We start from the raw sequence: 20,366 nt of genomic DNA, 5'->3' as shown, positions 1-20,366 counted from the left end.
CCTAGAGAGTTACCAATAGGTTCAGTCCGGTGTACTAACTAGCGGCCGGCCTGCGAACACCGTTTTAGAGCCGTACCCTCGAAATGTAAGGAATATTGGATCTCGCCATGACATTCATCATAACCTCAAAAATCATCAATCATACTGCATGATGGAAGAGATAGGGAAGGGTTGGCCGGAACTTAGCTCTAGAGACTAAACATGGGTTCCACCACTTCAAGCCTCCAATAAGCAAAGTGGTGGTATTTCACCGGTTGATGAGAGTCATCTACCACCTAGTACTGCCTCGTAACATAGAGGGGCGGCGTTCCTCCATGTGGTGTGGGCGCCACACCTCGACCCCTGCTTACGTTGGTTCACACCTGGGTGGTCACCCACCATGTACTTGTGCATGAAGGTTATACCCAGGATTACTAACAGTCCCACCATCGTGAAGGTGCAAGCAGAGGATTTGGCTGTCATAGACCATCCGGACTTCGCCGAAATTGGGTCCACTTTGACTTGAGTGACACCCGAATATCAGTTCCATCAGCGTTTTTGACTCCCAGGTAGCAAGAACAGCTTGTTTGGCATATCTGAGAGAATGTCTGTGACAACCTCAAGGACCGAATATGGCCTTAGTTGCTAATGCTCCTAAAAACCAAATAACAAACAAACATCAGAACCGTATTGGAATATAATTTCTTTGTTGTGAATTAAATTCCAACCCTAAATTATGCCTAAAGAAAGTAAAAAAGCACCACTTAAAAAAAACTTTATTTCTCTAGAATCAAAATACAAATTTTGGATCATCTTAAAAAAGAGGGAAAGGTATCATACCTTGCAAAAAGTTTAAATTTAAATGAAGCAACAATCCAGACCATAAAGAAAAATTAACTTGGATTGATGGTAGCAGTAAAAAACTGATCCCATTAGATGGCAATGCAATTAAACAAAAGGTACTAAAAATTTATAACCATTTAAAAGAAATGGAGAATCTTCTGTTAACCTGGGTTTTATTGCTATTGGATAACATTCCAGACCATCCAAAAGATTTAAGTCATTCAAATGTTGACTACCTAATACGACTTCTTTAATTCAGCCATTAGATCAAGGCATTATACCACCTTTAAAACTCATTACATCAGAAAATCATTACAGTGGATTTTGGAAAAAATTTATTATTATTAGCCGTGTGGTGTGAGGAAGCCTGAGGCTTATGCTGCACCAGCCAAAAAAAAAGATTCTGAATTACCCTGAGAGAGAGAAGTAGAAGGGAATCACCAAGAAAGAGAAGAGTGAGGATATCCAGCTGAGGACCCTGGGTGTGCTAAACCCATACCCACCAGATGTGAGCCCCTGGAGTTATTCCGAATCTGTTGAAGCGATGGAGGCATGGACACATTTTTCAATTTTGGACTGTGTTGGGAAAATGTATGGCCAGAGCCAGTTCATTCGTCGAACCGGCAAAAAAAATGGAATCGATGCAATAGTAGAACTTACTGCCGGTAGGAGGGGAAGATTTTGATGACTCCTGAAGATGTTCTAGAATTTCTAATAGAAAAAGAGACTGCAAATTGGATTTGGGGGAAATAGCATTGGAGGTAAACCAAATCAATTACATTTCAGAGGATAATAGTGCAAATGAAAATTGTGATATTTCAAATTTTACACTAAAAAGCATACAGGAAGGCATAAACTTAGCTGAGCAATTAGAATCTTATTTTTTGAATGTAGATCCTTCTACTGAAAGGACACAAAGTTCAAAAGGGAGCTTCAAAAAGGCTTAGCTCCATATAATGAAATTTACAAAGATCTGTAAAGCAAAAACAAACCCAGATTACTGGTTGTTTAAAGAGAGCAGAAGATACACGGAATCTAGATGCTGCAGATGAAAGTTCAGAAGGTGAAGATTTTCTGCAACAGAGAAAACATTCTTGTTTGATTGTGCTTAGCAGTGATGAAGAGGAAGAAAATTAAATGAATGTACATTATCTGACATATATGTATCGCAGTTTGTAAGACGTTTGTTCAGTCATTACTATTTTTAATAAAAATTGAAGTTTACGATAGTTTTTTTTTTTTTAAAGTGGGTTTTTTTGTTAGCTTTTGAAATGTAATCCTCCTTTTTGTACTGGTTCTTAGTCCCATTTATCATGGTTTCGCACTACACAAGATTTTATAGGAACCTAACTATCATCATATACGAGGGCTACCTGTACTTATTATTACCACAAAAAAAAAGAAAAAATCTCATTTCCTATCACTTATATAATATATATCTTTACCACTTTCAGGGAATTACTCCAATTCTACCAATTTTTCGAGAGGCCATCCTTAACGGTCAGCCAGAACTAAAGGAACAAGCAGCACAAGGGCTAAGAGAAGTCATTAAATTAACAAGTGCAGAAGCTCTGAAACCTTCAGTAGTGCAGATAACTGGTCCTTTAATACGTATATTAGGAGATCGTTTCAATTGGAGTATCAAAGTTGCCTTTCTTGAAACATTAGCCTTGCTCTTATCAAAGGTAAGTATTTATATATTTCTGGTTTTTTTTTTTTTTTTTTTTTCCAAACTGAAATTAGTATTTATATTCATATAGAGGGCATTGCTCAGGGGCGTGTTATCCAATAGGCAAAAAAGACATCTGTCTGGGGGGGGGGGGTCATTGCTGTTTTTTACTAATATTTTAAGTGATTTTTATTGGAAACAGACTTTCTACCTGAAGGTCAATGAACTTGAAGATGAATTTGAAAATTATGTTTTTTCAAAAATGGTTTTACCGATTTTGATGAAATTTTTTATTTGGTTCATTGAAAAAGTAAAGACTTCCTTATATGGAACCAGTGCCCCTGACAGCCTTATGCTTAAAGGTATTCCCATGTAGAATGCAGGGACCGCTTATCTCTAACCAGCAGTGAAATGCTGCTAAAGCTTCTCACAGGCTATGATAATAATTGAAAGTGGAAGAGAAAAATATTTTTGTGAATGAATTCGAAAATCTTTAAAATAAAGATTCGAATTTACAACATTCTGTGAATCTTTTAAAATCATTGTCATTATATACAGTGGTGGACAAAAAACTGCAGCACCTTAAAAAATGTAACATTTGTAGTGAAACATAGAAGATGTTTTTTGATTAGAATCATTTTGTTTGTTGCAAAGCAAAGGTATTGTGTCAGATAACGCTTCTGTTGCATCAGCCAGTAATTGCAAGCTATTGCATCAGCCACTTCTATAAATACCGCGTTGGAACGGCATATACGCTCATTAGTATCCTGTTTTGTGGAGGTGTAAGCATGGCTCTCCATATGTTCAGTTGACACTAAGAAAACAAAAGTGTAGCTGTTGCTTTGTCCCAGGAAGGGCTTTCTACGCGTGCTATTATTGATAAAATAGGTTGCCACCAGTCAACATTATCCCGGCTGCTGAAATTAAAGCGTGAAATCGGTGATGTGAAGACCTGGATGTGATGTGACTATGCCTTCCCAAGATCGATATTTGAAACTTCGTAATCGCCATGCTAGTGCTCCTGATTTAAAACTAGACTTTGAGATGGTGTTGAAACAAATGCACCAACTATCCAAAAATGGTTTTTGGAATGTGGTCTGCATGCCTATCGGCCCAAGAAGCTTTTGTTGATCCAACAAATGAGGAAGAAGTGACTTTCTTGGGCTAAACCACATCTTTCATGGACAAAAGAGCAATGGGACACTGTCATCTTTTATGACAAATCAAAATTCAACCTGCAAAAAAAAAAAAAAAAAAAAAATTAATGATATTAGGGTCCTCTGTAAATTGCATGTGTTCTCTGGTCGATTTGCCTGTTTACTGGATGGGGGAAAACGTTTCTGGGGGGGGGGAACCTTGCTATCTACACCTGAGATCGACTAACCCAGCCACAGACTGAAAAAAGCCCACTAAAGTTCCTCGCATTCAAACCCGGGGCTTTTCCACCCAGCGTGGGGTGGATGGTGACTATAACACTGTGCTACCTGCACAGACAAAATTCAACCTACATGGCTCTGATGGGAAGCGATATGTTAGAAGACGAAAATCGGAGGCATACCATCCTGACTGCATAACACCGACTGTAAAGTTCCCCACCGGTCAGATGGTCTGGAGATGCATAACAAGCAAAGGGCTGGGGCGAATTAAGTTTATTAACAGAACGGTACCTACACTGCTATCTTGGAGGAGTGCCTGAAACCCGTTATCAGGGATCACCACACAGACATTGAAAACTGCATTTTTCAGCAGGACTCAGCACCTTGCCACACAGCAAAATTGGTAAGTTTTATTGCTATTTAGATTTAATGATGAGTTTGTCTTCTTGTCTCACAAGGCTTCAAACATATTTACACAAATATTTTCCTTTGTTTTTCTCCCTTAAGGTGCAGTCATACCTCAGAAATGCTGGCATTACAGTATTGGACTGGCCCGGATTTGAACAGTCCAGATTTGAATCCTATTGAAAATTACATAATGTCTAAACTGCTGGTACATAATGTCATCTAAAATTGCTCAGAAGAAGCCAACAAGTAAGGTTCAGCTGCAAGAGAGCATTGTAAGGGTGTGGTACCATGAAATTGGGCAGCTGTATATCCAGAAGTTGATTAACTCTATGCCAGATCGTTGCAAGGCTGTAATTTTAGCTTGAGGAGGAACAACAAAATATTGAATACCATTTCAGTTTATACACATAAATACAATAAAATGTACATTTGGTTGTCATGATTGCCATTTGCATGGCTTCTCATATTTTCAGTAATTTTGCATTTTACCCTTTGGGAAGATATTTCTGGCAGATTTAATGTTAATATTTTGCAATAGTATCCTTATCTACCATCATAGGCCTTATATTTGACATTACAGAAAACTGAATAACTGTTTGGTATTTATTGTTAAAACAAATTGTTCAAGAAATATAGTGATAAATGTGTTTACTTGCAATGCAGGGAGCATTACATCTAGGAATAGCATCAAGAACATATACTGAAAATTTTAAAAATTTAATAGGGAGAAACGTTTCTATTTGAATCTTGTTCGGGGAAAACGTTTTTATGCATTAAATAATGGTAAACATTAAATGAAAATGAACTGTTTAAAATTATTTTGCATAAAATTACTATAGTGTAAAATATCTCCTAGACTTTAAAAGCAACAAATGTAATTATAAAAGCAGAGCTATCCTTATCACAGTACTGAATGCATTATTCTAAGCCAAGTTTCCAAGGGAGCAAAATTCCTTGGTAATTGATATTTCTTGATAATACTTTGAAATCAGCATTTCTGAATTTTTGAATCTTAAACATTCAGAAATGCAAACATTACTTGCTTGATATTGTAGCCTCAAATTAACATCACGCAATTCAAGGTATCTGAATTTTTAAGACATTGTATTTAAATTAATTTGTATTTTTAAATTTTATTTAAAGTGAACTGAAAAAATAGAAGTAAAAGTATGCAAGTTGCCAGTTTCTCATTTCTTTGTTGAATACAAAGAACTGTGAAAAACAATAACAAACAATTTAATTTAAAAGCCACTGGCATTTCAGTTTCCTTCCTGTCTTGCTTATTATTTAAAACTTGTAATTTTTTTTTTCTCTTCATCAAATTACATTATGTTTTTTAGAGGCTCTGCTATTATCCTTGGAAAGATATCTAGGTTACAGAAAGAAACCAATGATTTGAGATACAGGAATATAGGCAGTTTCTGCATGGGCTGACTTCAGATGTCCAGTGTTGCTGAGCAACATGAAATACATCACTGCATTGCATCATAAAATACAGTAAAGTATATGTTCATAAAGAGAATTTTCTCTGCATGCAATTTACTGTATTTTCTCCCCTGGCATTTTGTTTAATGATTGTGGAAATTGTTTGTTATTGTTTCTTACAATTCTTTGTATTCAGCAAAGAAATGAGAAACTGGCACTTGCGTACTTTTACTTCAATTTTTTCAGTTGATGAATGTTAAAGGAAGGTCAGTTTTTCATCAAATATGAACTCTAACAATCTTGAGTTTGGCACTACTGGAATAGTATTTTGTACAAGTGCCTCAACTCAGGTTTAGGATGAAAATTTTAATTTCAGCAGAAATATCTGCGAATGATCTTCTGCAGCAAGAATTTAAAGCTGTTGCCCAGAAGTTGTGGCAACCAGTAGTATGCTTTCATACTGTCGCATAACTGGGAAAATATGCTAAAGGCACTGTTTACAGATAAAGTTGTTCTGTGATGGAATTCACTTTTATGGAAAAAAGTATAACACTTAAAACTGATTCGTGAGGTATTTCCTCCTGTTGGCAAAAGGACCAAGAGAGTTTGGATCCTCCAAAATAAAAACAGGGCGGTGACCGCTAAAACCTCTTGGCAAAAGGACCAAAAGAGGGTGGATCCTCCAAAATCTTAGAAAGACCAATAGGATGAATTTTTTTATTAAAAACAGGGAAGTGACCTCTAAAACCTTGGCTATAGCGATATTTTAAAATATCAAATCACTAAGTTGTGTCATATGCTTTTATCATACTGAAGAAGATGAACACCATCTTGTTTTAGGAAAGCACTCAGAGAAATGTTTCCATTCTAATTAGAGGGTCCAGTGTGGATTTGTTTCCTTCAGAAGCTACACAGTATCTCTGAGAGAAAGTAATTTGATTCAAAATACCATATAGGAATGTTGACCATTCTTTCAAAATTGTAGTGGTATGTTGTGTCATGCTTTTTTCATACTGAAGAACATGAACACCATCTTGTTTTAGGAAAGCACTCAGAGAAATGTTTCCAGTCCAATGTGGACCTGTTTCCTTCAGAAGCTACATAGTATTCTACCTAGCAACCCAAAGGTCGCGGGTTCGAATCCCGCCTCAGGCTTGACTCAAAGTACTGCAAAAACCTTGTGAGGTGCATTATGGCCACAGAAGCCGATGCGCCAACAACTACCAAAAAATAAAAACAAACATCGTATTCTGAGAGAAAGTCATTTGATTCAAAATACCATACAAGATGAACGCTAGCCATCCTTTCATAATTTTACACAAACATCTAGTCAGAGTGATAGGGCAAAAGTTTGTTCAAAATTTGGGATCTTTTCCTGTCTTAGCACAGGTAAGAGCAAAGCCTTGTGGCATGAGTACAGAAGGAGCAGGTTTCCACTGAAAGCTGATCCACAGCTTTTGGTGGAAGAAATTTAAACATTTCATAATGGATGTCATCTGGTCCAAAAAAGTATTTCCAGTAGTAAGAGTTAGTGTTTTTTTTTTTTTATCATTCTATGGTAAAAATATATGAAGAAACAATAGAGGAAGAAGAAGCAGGATTTAAAAAAGACAGATCAACAATAGGCCAAATATTCACACCAAACATCATTGCAGAAAAATATTGGAATAAGAAGAAACCTCTTTATCTGTGCTTCATCGATTTCAAGCAGGCATTTGACTCTGTAAACAGAGAAAATTTAATGAAGTAACTACAGAAATCTCACTTGATCATGAAATAATCATGTTTGCAAACAATTTCTATAAAAACACAAGAGCAATAGTAAAATTCAACGACCTTAAAACAGAAACTTGAAATAGAGAAAGGAGTCATGCAGGGATGCCCTTTATCTCCATATCTATTTAATATCTACCTAGAAGAACTAATGAAATCAATTGAAGAAAAAAGAGGCAAAATAATAAATGGAAAAAATATTAAACCACATAAAATATGCGGATGGTATCGTGATTTTAACAGAAACAAAAGAACAACTAAAAGAAATATTAACAAACATCGATAAAGCAAGCAAGAATTATGGAATTAATATTAATATAAATAAAACCAAAGTAATGCAAATCAGAAAAAAAACATAGAAGACATAAACATCCAAAATCAACAAATAGAACAAGTACAAAAATTTGTATACCTGGGCTCTCTGATAACTGGAAACAAGTAATATTGAGCAAATTAATCACAGACTGAACATCGGATGGACAAACATGAACAAACTCAAAAACATATGGAAGAGCAATAAAATCTCAAATAGTCTAAAAATTAAACTATACGAAACTGTCATCATACTCACAACAACTTATGGCTCAGAGAATTGGAGAATAAATAAGAAAGAAAGGCAAAAAATAATGGCATTTAAAATGAGATGTCTAAGGAAAATCAATAAAACAAATTGTAGAGAACATAAAACTAATGAACAAGTAAGGAGAGGTCTAAATTTTGAACGCAGAATAATAGAGCAGATCTACAAAAAACAACTTCAGTGGTTTAGACATGTGAACCAGATGAAGCAACACAGGAAGAACTGGAGATAAGAGACCACCAGAAAGACCCAAAAGAGAATGGCTCCAATGCCTCAAGAAAAACACAGGCTTTCAGAGCTATCAACAAATGATGCAAGATTCAAGAAATCGACAACAGTGGAGGACGATATCTAAATAGGGACTCAACCCATGCCAAACAGAAGAGCAGAATGATGATGATGATGATGTTAAAAATCCTTACATTTAAAGTATTAGTATTAATAGTAGCAAATGATGCAAGAAAGCAAGCCTATACAGTATCAGTCAAAAAAAAAAAAAAAAAAAGCATTACCCATATTATCCCGTCTAAGTTTGTCTATCTAGTTCTCCCTTAAAATTATTCAAAAACTACCTACAACCACCATTTTTAATTTGAGTTATGTCCCCTTGTGTGTTATCTAAACAAAAGGATTCCATCAGCATTGAGCTTACTCAATCCATTGAAAGCCTTAAACACCTGAATTAGATTTTGTCATTGGTGCATAGTCTCCAGACGCTGCAATTTGCAGAAGTGAAGCTTTTCCTGCTATGAACACCCTTTTGATTTTTGTAAGCATATTTGTAGAAATTAAATCTTTAATATCCATCATTAACTGGTTCCATACAAATGTGATGTTAACCCAGTATTGCTGGTTCCCTGTCATAACAAACATGGTGGCATGAGGACTGACAGGTCTCAAATTCTTTTTTTATTTCCAAAATATATATATATTTATTTTATTTTTTTAATTCTAATTTCAGTATTCTAATGTTTGACATTTTATTAATTAACCCAGATTTCTTATAAAAAATAGGTAATTTATTTTAAAAAGTATTTAGTTTTAATGAAATTTTTTTTAATGTTATTGGAAGATAAAAGTACTATAAACATAAATTATTAATCACTTCTATTTCCATTATCATAAAAACTGTGAATCCTTTTGAAAATTCCAACTAATGCTTGTGCATGTATTGCTATATTGCTATGTTTTATCAAGTAGATAAGTAAATACTAATAATAAACTTAATTGAGAAAACCATTTTATATAATTATTAAACCTAATTTCTGATGTACTAATGGCAGACATCCAGCAAGGAACACACTTTAGCACTAATAGTGCCATATGAAGCAAGAAAGAAAGAAAGCTTATACAGCATCAGAAAAAAAAAAATCCTTCCTATTTCACCTATCCATTCACTCCAAAAGTTTGTCCTTTTCTTCCTTGAGTTTATTAAATCTCTAAACTTCCATGACAGATGGAAGTTTGTTCTAGCAGTCAACCAACCACTGCCTGAAGGCAAATTATTACACATCTGTTCTGCAACTGTCTTTCCTCAATTTGAATTTGTCACCTCAAATGTGTAATCTGAACAAGATGAATAATTGCATCAGCATATAGCTGAATCCATTCAAAGCCTTATATACCTCAGTCAGATCACCTCACATGTGCCTAGTCTCCAAACACCGCAATTTGCAGAACTTAAGCTTTTCTTCGTAAGAGCACCCCTTTGTTCCTCACACCAATCTTGTTTCCCTTCTCTGTACTCATTCCAGCAACTCTACATCCGTCCAAAAATAATGCGTCCAGTCCTGTATGTAGTACCCAAGGTGTGGCCTGACCATTGCCTTATGCAAAGGGATAACTACCTCCTTATGCCTGCTAGCAAAATTCTTGTATATCATTAACTAGACCCCATGAGCTGCTCTGGTAGCCTGTCTGCATTGCTGAGAAATTTCATATCTGACTGCACAATTACCCCCCGGTCTTTTTCATCCTCCACTAACCTGAGTGTAGTACCACACAGTTGGTAGTTTACTCTGGGTTTACTGCTTCCCATATGCAGTACTTTGCATTTGTCAATGTTAAATTTCAGTTGCCACTTTTCAGCCCATCTGCCAAACTTTTCTAGATCCTGTTGGAATAGTGTATTGTCATTACTGCCATTAATAACCCTGCCAACTTTTGTATCATCTGCAAACTTGGACCTTAAGCCTGATATACCTTCATCAGTATCTATCATTGATAAATATAGAAAATAACAATGGGCCAACAATGAGCCATGGGAGACTCCACTAATAACATTAGTCCCCGAATAGCAGTGATCATTGATTACCACTCTCTGTCTTCTAGTCAACCATCTCTTTATCTATAGTAGGCAACTTTCCCTGAAGCCTATAACAGCTACAAGGTGATGTGTAATAGAGCCACAGAAAAGGTTCGACAGGCAAAGGCAGTTTATGAGAAATCACTAGCAAACAGAGCAAAGAGGGGGGATAAAGAATTCTTCACATATATAAATGCCAAGAAGAGCAGATCGGACATTATTTCTTTACTCTCATATAAATGCCAGATCGGACCTTTACGTAAGGGAAAGGGGATAGTAGTAAATACACCAGCTGCCGTTGCAGATGAACTCAACAGTTATTTTGCATCGATATTTACAAATGAAAAGCCTTTTGTGGCAATGGGAAATTGTGGGATCAAAGTTAAAAAATATGTAATTAATGATATTGAAATTTCGCAAGGTTATTTAATGAAAAAACTTTCGAGCCTACAGACCAGTAAGGCTCCTGGAGTTGATGGAATATACCCTATAATCTTAAGAGAGGCAGCAAGCGAGTGCATTGAACCATTGAGGCTAATTATGCGAGCATCACTAGACTCTGGGGAGATTCCCTTAGATTGGAAAAGTGCAAATGTATCTCCCATACATAAGGGTGGCTCTAAAAGTGAAGTTGGAAATTATCGACCTGTCAGTCTGACTTCAGTAGTAGGGAAAATCATGGAGGCAATGATCAAGGGTGGAATTCAGGATCATTTGGATAGAATTGAAATTCTCAAGGATACTCAGCATGGTTTTGTAAAGGGAAAATCATGTTTAACAAATCTGGTTCGCTATTTCGAAAGGGTCACTCACGAGCTGGATTTAGGGAATAATTTCGACATTGTTTATTTAGATTTCAGCAAAGCTTTTGACTCAGTCCCACATGAGCGGTTGCTTTATAAGCTGGAACAGGTTGGAATCACTGGGCAAATCCTTAGATGGATAGAAGGATGGCTTCAGGGCAGGAGGCAGAGGGTTGTGATAAATGGCTATTCCTCAGATTGGGTTGATGTAAGAAGTGGGGTTCCCCAAGGATCAGTATTGGGACCACTGTTGTTTTTAATTTTCATAAACGACATTGATGAAGGGATAGAGGGCATGATGTCTAAATTTGCAGATGATGTTAAAATTGGTAGAGTAGTTAATGATCACTGTCAAGCTGAGCTTCTTCAGAGAGACCTAGATAGACTTCAGGAATGGTCAGAAAAATGGCAGCTGTGCTTTAATCCAACAAAGTGTAAGGTATTACACCTGGGAAACAGTAATCCCAAAAAAACTTATTCACTTGGTGGAGTTCAACTAAACCCAGTACTGGAGGAAAGGGACTTGGGTGTTACGATACGGTCAGACATGAAATTCTCTGAGCATTGTCCCCTCAACGTGGGCACCTGTACGTGGTGAGGGGACCTCCCAGTGATGCTGCTGGTTTTCCAGATTAGCATCACTGGGATCCAACGCCCATACCTTGGTTCCAGGGTTACAACATTGGAATCCGGCGTGTGCAGCCGTGCGCCGCGACCCGTGGAAGCGGAAAGGGGGATCCTGGTGGTTGAGGTGGGGGATCCTGCTTCGACGAGACGGGTGGTCCCGGACCGGCTCGACTGGGATCAATCGGCGGGTGGTATTATACTGCTAGGGTCAACTGCGTTCCAATAAGTCTCCCTCCCTATGGTCCTGGGACGGGATAAAGACTTATTGGTAACGTGGGTATGGTGTTCTAAGCGAACTCGGCGTCCCATTCGTGTACGCAGTACCTGCTAGTTCACGAGTGGGCGTCCCCTCGTAGGGCTCCGTGGTGGGTGAGGTACTTAGGCATCAGACATTTTTTCTTTACTCTCATGAGTAATTTAAATCCAATTTCTTCTGGGGCCCCAACAAGGCCCCTACCTAACCGATCAGATGAGAATGACACCAATTCTGCCAAAAGAGCCAGAACTGAGGATAAACCACCATCTATAACTCCGCTTTTCCTCATTCTCCATTCCACCGGAAAGCAGTCAATTGGGAAGATGTCACCCTTCTTCATCCAGAAAGGATTAGAAGGGTTGGCAGGATCACCAAAATCCGTTAAACGGCTGCGTTCTGGTGATCTTTTAATCGAAGCTTCAAACACAAAGCAGGCAGAAAGAATGTTAAACGCGACATCCATAGGGGGAATACCGATCAATGTAACACCCCATAAAACTTTGAACTCTTCACGCGGTGTCATTTCAGAGTGGGATCTTCTTCATGTCTCTGAAGAGGAGATCTGCTCTGAACTAAAAGATCAAGGAGTGACAGCTGTAAAGAGAATATCAATGCGGGAGGAAGGGAATCTCGTCCCTACCCGAGTTCTCATCCTAACATTTAACACCCCACGGCCTCCAAGTTCCATCAAGGCAGGGTATTTAAACTGCTCAGTGAGGATCTATATTCCAAACCCACTGAGGTGTTTTAAATGCCAAAAATACGGACACTCACAAACGGCTTGTCGTGGTAACCCTGCCTGTGCTCGATGTGGTGCAAAAGACCACGAGAGCAAGGAATGTTCAGCTTCTAAACCGATCTGTGTAAATTGCCAAGGAGAGCACCCTGCATACTCCAGAGCATGCCAGCGGTGGAAGGATGAAAAAGAGATCCAGAAATTGAAAACGGAGCTGAATATCTCCTACCCAGAGGCAAGAAAACGCATTCAACCAATAAATAGCGGGAAACCTTCATATGCCCAGAAGGTTTCTGCGAAGTGCACTATCGGTACGCAGACTGAGATGACTGTACCACCAAGAGAGAGTCATTCACACCGATTGCCCGCTATTTATTGAGCTCACAAAAGCCCACCAAAAAAACGCAGTCAGCTGCCACTCCTATATCCGTACCTCCCAATGCTCCACCACTACCAAAACCAAGTGGTAAAGAGCCAACAGTAATAACAGAAACAATGGATGTCGAGCACAAGGAGGTACCGGATGAATCAGTCTTGGAACTCTTTGCGGAGGAAGAAATGGACACGGGGCAGCGTCCATTCTTCCCCAAAAAAGATAAAGCCAAGACTGATAAAATCAAGCCCTCAGCACTTCGGAAGCCACCTGATGGACCCACCAAGCCAAAATAATGGCTAAATTCCTACAATGGAATTGTCGTGGATTCCGGCGAAATACTGATGACATCAAGGCCCTCCTGCAAAAGCACGAGCCAGTTTGCTTTTGCTTGCAGGAGACGTATCTAAAAGCAAATGATGATCCCACCATGTATAACATCACAATCTTTCGTAAGGATAGAATTGCGGATGGTCCTGCTCATGGAGGAGTGGCTATCCTTGTGAGTAATCAGACCCCAGTTCAGCCCTTGCTAATTACATCCAGCATAGAGGCTGTTGCAATTCGCCTTACAGTGGGATTTTTATTAACAGTCTGCTCTATTTATTTGCCACCTGGGACTGACATCTCCCAGGAAGACCTTGATGATCTTGTAACGCAGTTGCCACCCCCTTTCTTACTTCTTGGGGATTTTAATGGACATAACACCCTGTGGGGTAGTGCTAACATCAATGGAAGGGGACGGGTCATAGAGCGTATGCTCAATGACAATGCCCTTTCCCTTGTAAATACTGGAAAAAACACCTTCTTCCACATGCCTACCCGTACGTTCTCTGCCATTGATCTCTCTATCTGCTCCCCTTCTCTACTCCCTTCTCTCACTTGGGAAGTGGAGGAGAATCCATACGGAAGTGATCACTTCCCTGTGCTAACCTTGTTACACAGTGGGAGACCATGTCTTCCTTTTAGGTTACCACGGTGGAAGTTTGATCAGGCTGACTGGAATGCCTTCGAACATCAGGCAAATTTTGACCTCAGTGCAGTCAGACAGGAGCCTATCAGTGACGCAGTAACGTACATCACAGAAATCATTGTCCAAGCAGCTGCAAATTCTGTTCCAAAAACATCTGCCCGGTTTCCACCATATCCCAAACCTTGGTGGAATTCCCAATGCACAGCAGCAAAAAAGGCTCAAAACAAAGCGTGGGGGATATTCCGTCGATATCCTACCACTGTTAATCTAATAGCCTTCAAGCGTGCACGAGCCAAAGCACGCTACATTCGCCGTCAGAGTCAAAAGGAATCATGGATCCGTTTCACATCATCTATTAACCAGACTACCAATTCTAAGGTAGTCTGGGATAAAATCCGGAAAATGAAGGGAAAATATACATCCCACCCTTCTTCAATCCTAGATTATAATGGATGCGCTATTGCAGATCCAACTGCAATAGCCAATGCTCTTGGGGAAATATTCTCTAACATCTCTGCAACATCTTCGTATTCCCCAGAGTTCCTGGTCCTGAAACATAAACTGGAAAAACAGGCTCTTAATTTTCAGTCTAAGAACATCTACCCCTACAATGGGTCGTTTACTATTCAGGAACTGAAAAGAGCCCTCGCCCTTTCCAAAGCAAGTGCTGTTGGACCAGATGGCATCCATTATGAAATGGTTAAACATCTTTCACCAAAATCTATGGATTATCTGCTCTCTCTGTATAACAGAATCTTCATTGAAGGGCAGTTTCCAGATTCCTGGCGCAAGGCAATCGTTCTTGCCTTTCCTAAGCCAGGAAAGGATCCAAAAGTCACTAGAAATTATCGTCCTATTGCTCTGACTAGCTGTCTGTGCAAAATCCTGGAGAGAATGGTCAATTCTCGTTTAATATGGTACTTAGAATCGAATGACCTTCTCTCCAATATCCAGTGCGGCTTCCGAAGGAACCGGTCCACTTTGGACCATCTTATTAGACTGGAAACATCCATCCGGGATGCTTTCCTAAAACGCGAACACTTGGTGTCGGTGTTCTTTGACATGGAGAAAGCGTATGACACAACTTGGAGATTTGGCATCTTAAAAGATCTGCATAGCCTGGGTCTTAGGGGGCAACTCCCCATTTTTATTAAAAACTTTTTAGCCAATCGATCTTTCCAAGTTCGTATGGGATCCTCACTCTCTCGTTCCTTTAGCCAAGAGGAGGGAGTACCACAAGGATCAGTATTAAGTGTCACGCTTTTTGCCATCAAAGTAAATTCCATTACAGAACAACTTCCTCCAACCGTAAACAGTGCCCTCTATGTTGATGACTTTAGCATATTTTGTCAGTCATGCAACATGAGGGTTATTGAAAGACAACTGCAGAAAGGCATTGATCGTCTCAACTCCTGGGCACTTGCAAATGGCTTCAGGTTCTCGCCGGAGAAGACCGTTTGCGTACATTTTTGTCGTAAGCGTAATCTTCATCCTGAACCTGAATTAAGGCTCGGACAAAATTCTATTCCAATAGCAGCAGATACAAAATTCTTGGGACTCGTATTTGACAAAAAGTTGACCTTTCTGGATCACATCCGTCAACTCCGAACAAGGTGCACAAGAGGGCTGAATATTTTGCGCTCTCTTTCCTCTACATCTTGGGGTGCCGATCGATGCACCCTACTACGCATCTACCGTGCACTTGTACGATCCAGACTAGATTACGGGTCCCTGGTATACAATTCGGCCAGAGACAGTGTACTTCGTTGGCTGGATCCTGTCCATCATCTGGCTCTCCGTACTGCTATTGGAGCATATCGAACATCTCCAGTCCAGAGCTTATACGTCGAAGCAAACGAACCGCCGTTATCGCTTCGACGTAAGCAGTTGTCTCTAAACTACGCCTTAAAACTGAAATCCCTGCCAGACCATCCTACGTGGCTATCCGTTTTTGAGCCACGATGGGAAAATTTGTACAACACCCGTAAGACTGCCAACCGACCTTTTGGTATTCGTCTCCAAGAGCTACTCAAAGAACTTAATATCAAGGTAGACAAGGTTGCCCAAACACCGAAGCAACCCCTTCCACCCTGGCATGCTCATTTCCCAGCATGTGACTTGTCCCTTAGGAATTGGGGAAAGTCGGACACTCCATCGTCTGTCTACCTGCAGCTTCATTCAGCACACCGAGCTGAACATTCTGACTTCGCGCCAGTTTACACAGACGGTTCGAAGTCGGAATTATATGTGGGATCTGCTGCTGTCTTTACAGACAACACTACATCGGAGCAGATTCCCTCTGAATGCAGTATCTTTACTGCAGAGCTGCACGCTATAGAGTTAGCCTTGGAACACATTAGTGAATGCCAACACCAACGGTTCATTTTATATTCTGACTCTCTCAGTGTGTTACAGGCTTTAACATCTGTGATATATAATCCTCATCCAGTTCTGTCTTGCATTCAGCAGAAGATTCACTTCCTCCGGGAACGTGAATATGATATCCGCTTCTGCTGGATTCCGAGCCACGTTGGGATTAAGGGAAATGATTTGGCTGACGCCGCAGCCAAATCAGCAATCCCCAATAAAAATCGCTGCCTGTCAGTCCCCTATACAGACTACAGGCAAACAATACAGCAGAAGATACACTCCCAATGGCAGGACTCGTGGAATAGACAGACTGGAAATAAACTATATCGTATAAAGCCTGTAATTGAACCGTGGCAGTCTAGTCTGCGCGGGAATCGTAAGGAGGAAGTTGTTCTTGCCCGGACCCGCATAGGACACAGTCATTTGACTCATTCGTTTCTGCTGAGGGCTGATGACCCTCCTATGTGTGTGTCTTGTGGCACAATTTTAACTGTGAGACACATTTTAATTGATTGTCCAGATTTTGGTAATATCCGTTTTACCGCTTTTAATCATCTGACTGAGCCGTATACACTCAGTCAGATTTTATCTGACAATGACCATGTGTCTGCTGTTTTTACCTTTTTAAAGTCAATAAACATTTTTGATCTTATATAAAATTTACATGTTTCTTTTATACATCTTGACATAGTGACCTAACTATGTAGGTCACTGAAAGTTTAAAAATTTTTTATATACGACTTGGTCTTGGCGCATTATAGCCTCCGTAGCTAATGCGCCAATAAAAACAAAACAAAACAAACAAACAATCTGAGCATTGTAAACAGGTTACAAGGAAGGCCCATGGTGTCCTATCGATTATCTATCGAACTTTTGCAAGTAGAGATAGGGACGTGATAATCCCATTATATAAGGCTTATGTTAGACCACACTTGGAATACTGTGTTCAAGTATGGAGACCGCACCTAAAGAAAGACATCGAGCTTCTTGAAAGGGTGCAAAGAAGGTTAACTCGCCTGGTGAGATCGGCAAAAGGGCGTCCTTATGAAGAAAGACTTCGAATATGTGGGTTGCAGAGTTTGGAAACTAGACACCTTAGAGGAGATTTGATTGAGGTGTTTAAGGCTCTGAGAGGCATCAGTAAAATGAATGAGGACAAAATTTTCAAGATTATAAATGATGCTAGAACTAGGGGACATAAATTCAAGTTACGGGGGGGGAAATGTTTAGATTGGACTGCAGGAAGTTTTATTTTAGCCAGCGAGTTATAAATTACTGGAATAAGTTGCCTTCATTTGTGGTAGAGGCCGACAGTTTGGGGAAATTCAAAGGTCATCTGGATAGTACTTTCGGGTAAGGGAAGCGCATAGGATGATAGGTTTAATTTCCTTTTTATTTATTTATTTTTATTTTTTTTTTTTTTTTTATCGTTTTGTTCGGGGTTTTTTTTTTTTTTTTTTTTTTTGGCTGGTGCAGCATAAGCCATAGGCTTTCTTGCACCATGCGGCCGTTACTAATACTAATTAATGCCATACTGCTCCAATTTGTACAGGGCTTTCATGTGCAACAGTATCAAAAGCTTTCCTGAAATCCAAGTATATGATATTAAAATTACTTTTTTCATCCAGTTCCAAAATTTCATTACATTGGTAGTACCCAATGAAATTAGTCAGACATGGTTTCCCCCTAATAAACCCGTGCTGTGTCTGAATTATAGCTGCAGTCTTGTGTAGATGATCCTGCATTGCTACTTTAACCAGTGATTCTGTTATTTTCCCTGTAACTAAAAGGTCCGTAATTACTCGTGTCTCCCTTTGTGAATTGTGGATATATTTGCACATCTCTAGTCCGTGGGAAACTCCCCTGAATCCAAGGATACTCTTATAATTGTGGCTATGGGTTTGCTTACTTCCTTTGTTGTTTCCCTTAATACAACTGGATAGATCCCACCCACCCCAGGTGCCTTTCTTATGATTAACTTCAACAATTTCTCCTCCACTTTGCTTTCAGTTATTACAAAATCATTTAGCTACCTGTTAGAGTTTAATAAGCTTCTGGCCTCCACTTCCCTACAGAATTCCTCATGTGTGAATGTAGATGCAAAATACTCATTCGGTTTGTCAGCTATCTAAGCAGGATTATCAACAGTCAAATGATCGATATCAAGCAAACCAATCTGATTCAACCTCTTCCTTATAGTGGAATAAAGAAAGAAGTCTGCTGTTTTTTTTTGTTTTTTTTATATCCTTTCCCAAAGATTTCTCAATGTGCCTTTGCTTTCCTAACCTCCCTTGTGAGTTGAATATTGACTAGCTGATATCTACCATAGGCTTCTGTGTTGCCTGATAATTTATATGCATCTCATGCATTTTTCTTCTCTGTTACGAGTCTCATTAGTTCATCTGACATCCACTTAGACCTAAACCTTGAAGAGTATTTCTTAGTTGGCATGAAAAGCCTAGTAGCTTTCAGGATTAATTCCTTGAATGCTTCCCATTTAGAATTTGCTGTTGATAACATCATTAGTTGATCCCACTGTATAGAATTTAAAAACTGTCTCAGACCACCATAGTCACCTTTACAAAGGCAAAAACCCTTCCCTTTAACCCTGATGGTAGTTACATCTTTAAGTAAATCCCACATCAGTACACTGTGATCACTGCTGCCTAGTAGTTCCTTTATCTGCAGATTCTTAATGCATGAATAATCACTGCTGATAATCAGATCAAGAATATTACTCCCTTTCGTTGCCTCTCAAACGTGCCTGCTGTAGAAAACAGTCATCCAATAAATCCATAAAATCTTGCTAGTGTGTAAATGACCAACCTACAAGTTCCAGTCAATATCTGGAAAGTTAAAATGTCCCATTATAAGATATTCAATAAAAGTAAAGCATTAGGAAATGTATATCACATTTCCATGAATGTAACAGTTATACCACTGTATCCATTTTTTTACAGCTCATATTATTAAGCTTAAATCTCATAAGATCTGAGCTAGTACATCACCATGCATATCACAAAATGGTTGTCTTCTGTTGGATACCAGGCAGTGAAAGTGGAGATCATGCTGGCAAACATCCATCTGGTAAAGCCCCGACCAAGTTAATAGTACTGTTTACTGATTATAAATTAATTGTATGGAGAATTTATTCAGAATGATGGTTCTTTTATGGAAAATGCAAATACATAATAAACTCTTTAAATTTAGACCTGTACCACAATTATGGGCCACCGGAATCTGAATAGGTCATACTCACCTTAGCCACCTTTTTCTTCTTACACACATATATACTGCCACATACCACTCAAGTGAAGCATATACTTTTGAATGTGCCTCATAAAATAAGGTTGTCTATTCTCATTCCTTTTTCTCTCAAACCCATTATGACCACAGAAGCCGATGTGCCAACAACAACAACATCTCAAACCCACAGGAACTTGTCCATATTACAGGTGCCAATTCAGATCTTGGGATTTTTTTTCTTTCCCAAAACAAATAGAATTATATGACTGCTTCTGACTGCTGCCACAGTAGTTAACACAATATAGTCTCAGCTACTTTAATAGAAATCCTTGTGCTATGTCTCACAACCAAGTAAATTCCAGTCCTTAATTTAAATTTTATCAAACTAGCCCTGAAAATTCAGTCTGACAATTTTTCATCCAACTTTAGATTGTCAGTCTTTGTAGCCTTCTGCCTTATCAAAGCAGATGTCACATTTTCTCCCTTAGGCCGTCTGATCAGAAATCAAAAAAATAACTTCTCCATTTTCAGCAAAATATTTTCTCTGGTTCTCAAACATTTAATTCGTACTTTTGCCAATTTAGCAGTACCTTTATATTTTTTTGTTTGTCAGCTGTTCTTACC

General features: G+C 38.9%; 1 protein-coding gene across 2 annotated transcripts in view; it reads left to right on the top strand.

Moving 5' to 3' along the window:
• The window catches only part of l(3)80Fj (lethal (3) 80Fj), a 694,407-nt gene that overhangs the window by 600,280 nt on the left and 73,761 nt on the right, over positions 1-20,366 (top strand). For both annotated transcript variants that reach the window (XM_090387924.1, XM_090387932.1), the window contains exon 48: positions 2,277-2,507. In XM_090387924.1, the coding sequence (XP_090244050.1) occupies positions 2,277-2,507 (231 nt within the window). The remainder of the gene's footprint in view (positions 1-2,276; positions 2,508-20,366) is intronic.

Source organism: Mastigoproctus giganteus, chromosome 2, assembly GCF_048544385.1.
Source record: "Mastigoproctus giganteus isolate SK-2022 chromosome 2, ASM4854438v1, whole genome shotgun sequence".
Lineage (NCBI taxonomy): Eukaryota > Metazoa > Arthropoda > Arachnida > Uropygi > Thelyphonidae > Mastigoproctus > Mastigoproctus giganteus.
Note: the sequence above shows the minus strand (reverse complement) of the source record. Positions and strands in the feature narration are given on the sequence as shown.